The 5000-nt window shown below is 50.1% G+C and overlaps 1 protein-coding gene across 1 annotated transcript in view; it reads left to right on the top strand.

Moving 5' to 3' along the window:
* The window catches only part of bcor (BCL6 corepressor), a gene marked incomplete at its 5' end in the record, with an annotated part of 40386 nt that overhangs the window by 24997 nt on the left and 10389 nt on the right, over positions 1-5000 (top strand). Inside the window, one exon of the mRNA XM_031559156.2 lies at positions 4359-4525. Within this exon, the coding sequence (XP_031415016.1) occupies positions 4359-4525 (167 nt within the window). The remainder of the gene's footprint in view (positions 1-4358; positions 4526-5000) is intronic.

A 5000-nucleotide genomic window follows, 5' to 3' on the forward strand; every position in this document is an offset into this window, starting at 1 on the left:
TCTCGCTCTCTCTTTCTTTCTCTCTCTCTCTCTCTCTCTCTCTCTCTTCCAGCCCCTGTTATGGCCCTTTGTTGGCGGGGACGGCGACTGTATTGTTTGCACAGTCAGTCCACGGCGTCTTGTTTTTCTAGTCTTGGCTTTTTTTTTTCTCCTGCCTTCCCTTCCCTTCCCTCCGCTCTTTTTCTTTTTTTTCCGTTCCCCCTGCACAGCCCCTCCTCCTTCTCCTCTCTCTCTCTCCCCCTCCCTGCGGCCCCCCTCTTCAGTTGGCCCCAGACAGGAAGCGTTTTTCTAACTGCCTGCGTGTGATAAGCCACGAGCTGCTCCCTGGGGCTGCCAGCGCTCTGAAATACGACATGGCTGCGAGGCCGAGCCTTTCAACACGCCGCAGCGGAGCCCAGCGCCCTGCCTCCCTCCCTCCCTCGCCCTCGCTTGCTTGCGCTCTCTCTCTCTCTCTCTCTCTCACTCCGTCGCTTTCTCTCTCTGGCGCTCTCCCTCACACGCACGCACACACACACACACACACATAGAGACGCGCACACACATACACACGGAGGAGAAAAACCGCCTCCAAAACAAACTGGGTTGGTTGGAGCGAGGCGGGCCCTCCGCTGGGATTCCTCCGGCATTCTTCACACACGGAGCCTCTCCGCTCAGGCCTTTTGTTTGATTTATTTGGGATTCTTTCCTGTCGCGGCGCGTCAGCCCCGGCCGAAGAGGGTGTGGGATAGCTTGGCCCCCTTTTCAGTTCAGTCCCCTGTGATTTGTGTGCGATTGCATACGTATGTGTCTGTTTTTAAGTTCGCTTGTATTGAGCTGGTTTACAATATTGTTTCATTGCCGTTAGCTTTTTGTTTTTCACTAAGGATTTTTTCCCGTTTCCTTCAAGTTAGGATTACAACCTTTATTCGTGAAAGCGCATGTCCACAGACACTGAAGAGACACTCGCCAGTTTTCCATTCCGTTTTTAATTAGCGCACCTTTTCAGGGTGATTTTGTGGGTTATTAACAGCCGAGCTCTAAGTGGTTGCGCAATGGAATATTAATTCAGTGGTGCCGCCACTGAACGTGTGCGTCTCAAATGTAATCGCCCTGGGCACGTGAGTCTTCGTGTGTATCTGAGGCAGCACAACATGGTCGTTGCCGTGCTCCCTGCGGTTGCCGCGACACCAGCCTGTCACGCCACTCCATGCTCCTCACACGTAGTCTAATGCCCCGTTCTACCACCACATACAGTGACTGGGAAAGAGACCGTGCCTGTGTGTGTGTGCACTTGCGGCGACACACCCTGACTTTGTTTTGTCACCAGTGCGAGCTGCTGCCACGCCTGAGTAAATAACAGCCTAACAGCCTCTTGACTCCGCCGGAGCCTGCTGTCGCATAAGCAGCTCGTGCCTCGACCGCGCACGCACGCTCGCGCGCCCTCTCTCTCTCTCTCTCTCTCTCTCTCTCTCTCTCTCTCTCTCTCTCTCATACACACACACACCCCTGCATCTAGGCCCCTGCATTTTTCATGTGCGTTTAGTTTTCTGATGCTTGTCGCGGCACATGAAAGGGGCCTTCTCTCTCGTGTGTGTGTGTGTGCGCACGAGCGGGCGCATATGGCTCAGAAGTAGGCAGGCGGCCCGCGCTACAAACGCCTTTTAAATGTTAATGAGGCCGAGCCGCAGATAAAGTCTTCACGCTCTCTCTCCCTCCTTTCGTCTCATTCTTTTTTTTCTCTCTTTACCTGCCATAATTAACGGGGGAAGGTTTGGGGAAAGAGGGAATATCCCACGGCAACGAGAGCTGCCACCACACACACGCGCGCACGCACACACCAGCCTACATAACCTCCTCTGGGACACGAGGGACAGTCCGATTTTTCTTCGTTTGCCAACCCTCAGAGGCCCATTTTTCAGATGCAAATCCCAAATACCAGACATCCTACAAAGACGCGGTTTAAAAAAAAAAAAAAAATTTGCGTAGCTTATTCCTGTAGGTCGTTCCCCCTTAACCAGCTTGCCCTTTTCCACTCCTTCACGCAGGTTAGCTCCATGAGCCAACAATGGAAATGCCCGCTATGCATCGCTCTTTCTGGGCTGACTCGATACTTCAGCGCTACTCCCACTCATTGACTGTGAGCGCTCACAGTTTCCCCCTCAATTAAAAGCCCCTTTTAGTGAGGCTTTGTAGCGCACTCCCTCAACCTCCTCGTGTTTTTCAAGGGAACGGAAAATGCGTTGGGCTCAAAGCCTCGAACCTTCTTAATTTTTTTTGTTGAATTAAAGCGAACATTTGAGGCCGCGTCGTTGTTTTTAGCTTGCTCTTTAGCGCAGGGTATTATCAAGAGCACCAATTCTTGCGAAGAGCGAAGTTTCAGCGGAGTCCTGCGCATTGATCCTGATGTGTGGTTCGTCTATGACTCGCTCTTACGTTTTCCTGGAAGAGGGACTTGGTGGTAGCACGGAGCCAAATCTAGCCTTTAATTCGGATTTATATTTTCCTCCCGCTATAATATTTTCCTCCTAGCACGTACGCACAGAATGGTTCGTATTTTGGGTAGTTTGGAGTTATAACCTCACACCAACATGTAAACAGGTTAGTGTTTTGTCCTTTCAATGTAGCCGTGAGCGGAGGTTTATCTAGCTGTGACAGTTTCTAGCAATTTAGAGGTGTGCATCTAAAAGAAGGGGTTAAATGTCTGCGAGGATGCATTGAACGCAGTTGTGCTTAGAATGGCATGCTAGAGGAGATTAAAAGCGGGGGCTGTGTGAATGGAGGGAGGAGGGGTTTGCCGTTTTACTGCGGAGAAATCAAAGAGTCTCTGCATTCTACGGCCTGCCTACAGCCAGTTCTCTCCTCAAGCTATTAAACACTGCTTTATTGTCTGTTTAATGCAACGCTTAGCTCCGGTGGCTCGGAATATGCCCCACATCTTCCAATAGGGGTCCCCGAGGCGAACTTGCCGGCTCTCTGCTCCCTTTAACACGCGCGGGTGGAGAGCTCAGTTAGCGAGAGATTACCTGCTTGAACAGAACCATCTGACTTGTTGAGAGGCAAAACGAGAGAAGGAGAACGTTCGTAATTGAGAAGGGGAGAGATGGGCCAGCTTTTAGAGCGATGTGGCCCGGGTGTTTTGGCCTTCACAGCACGGCCGACGGGCATGCTAATGTGAGCGGCAGTGCTCTCTGTTAGGGCTCGTTAACGGCTCAGCGCCCGTGGTTCTTCTCGTTTATGCGCACCCCTCTGCTGCATGCCGTATCCAGGATACGAGGTCTCGGGGAAAGCAGGCAGCACAGGCGCCTGTAACACACGAGTAGGTTCTGAAAGAAGAATGGCGTAGCGAGTATGGTCCAGGGGTTAAAAAGACCGAGAGCCGAGGCATCACCACACCACCTGAATACTAATGTTTGCATTCATCTGTTGACTGAGCCCTCAGCCTTTCCTAGCTCCACTTTCATCTACCGCGATTGTTTGTTTGTTTGTTTGTTTTGTTGTTGAAATGCTAGATGAGCGCGGTGTGACTGAAGGACAGGAATGAGTTCGCCGCGGAGATTCAGAGCTGGCGAGAGCCAAGTTGCCTGCTCAATGACAAGAGGGAGTTGTGTTGTTGACTTTGGCCCATTTAGCCGCGCTCAATGCCGTGTGCAGATGGGGTCGTCACCCTGCACACAACATTCCTAACGCGACAAAATGGCGCAGAATGTATGAGTTTTTTTCTAGAGGGAAGAAACATTACCAGTCGTCTTATTACTAGTCTAACAAATGCTAACCAAGTACTGTGGAAAATGCTAACCTTGTCATATGGAATTTTCCGTCAAACATTTTTTTCTGACATGAAAAAAAATTGGCCATCCAGAGGTGGAAACTGGGAACGTAATAGTTTATAGACATTTACATTTATTACCCAGATGTCCAGAAATATTCATGTGTCCATTATGGGCAGATTGAGCTATTTCAAGGCTTGATAGTGTCAGCAAAGGGAAAAAGATTGAAATTATCAATGCTTTTCATGGCAGACGCTAAATTTGCATAGAAATGGGAAATCTGTTCAAGTTTTCCCCCCACCCCAGTCAATGCCTTTCTCTTCCGGCAGTCCAGGAAAGACAGATGTGGATCAATGGAGTTATATGTCTGTCACCTCTGGCAACACCATTACTGGCCCAGATTTCAACTGGTCTCTAACCAACCTCCCCCAGGTGTTAAAATGATCAGTTGAAGAATACCTGTCCGCCTCTGTGGGTGTTTGAAAGGACGCCATCATTCCAACTCAAGCCGGTGCTGTAAGGTGTCAAAAAGGCGTCCAGTCTCATTAGCAGTAGTCTGTCTTCTCTGTCTCAACGTTGTTCCCTGTGTTCTCTCTCTCTCCTTCTGTGTAGGAGGTGGTGCTCTACTGCCTGGAGAACAAGGTGTGTGATGTGAATCACCGCGACAACGCAGGCTACTGTGCTCTGCACGAGGCATGCGCGCGCGGCTGGCTGTCCATCGTTGAGCACCTGGTCCAGCACGGGGCAGACATCAACTGCAGCGCACAAGATGGAACTAGGTATGTATCTACACACACACACACACACACACACACACACACACACACAACTAGACCAATCCACGCAAAGGACTGGCTTGCCAAATGTTTGTGGGAATAGGCGGATTGTGCCTCCATGACTCTGCTCTTTTGTCAACAGTATTCTTTCCTCACACCACAAGTGTGTGTGTGTGTGTGTGTGTGTGTGTGCAGCAGTGGCTCCTGTAATTACATGTTTTGTAATTATGGGTTAACAACAACAGGAGGCTTTCAGAGTCTCCAGCTAATTAGAGAGCCGGATGTAGATTAGGGGGAAAAAAGACCTAAAGGCGCAGCAAGAATTCCTGTCAGACGCGCCGCCCTTCCAATCGATTTCATTAGACGCTCAGATATACAGGACTTCTCTCCCTTTTTTTCCCCCTCCCACTCATGAATTATTAAAACCTCAGTAATGGCCATTAATAGCGTTTCACCGTGCAAGACGACAGCATGAGTC

Source organism: Clupea harengus, chromosome 21, assembly GCF_900700415.2.
Source record: "Clupea harengus chromosome 21, Ch_v2.0.2, whole genome shotgun sequence".
Taxonomy (NCBI): Eukaryota; Metazoa; Chordata; class Actinopteri; order Clupeiformes; family Clupeidae; genus Clupea; species Clupea harengus.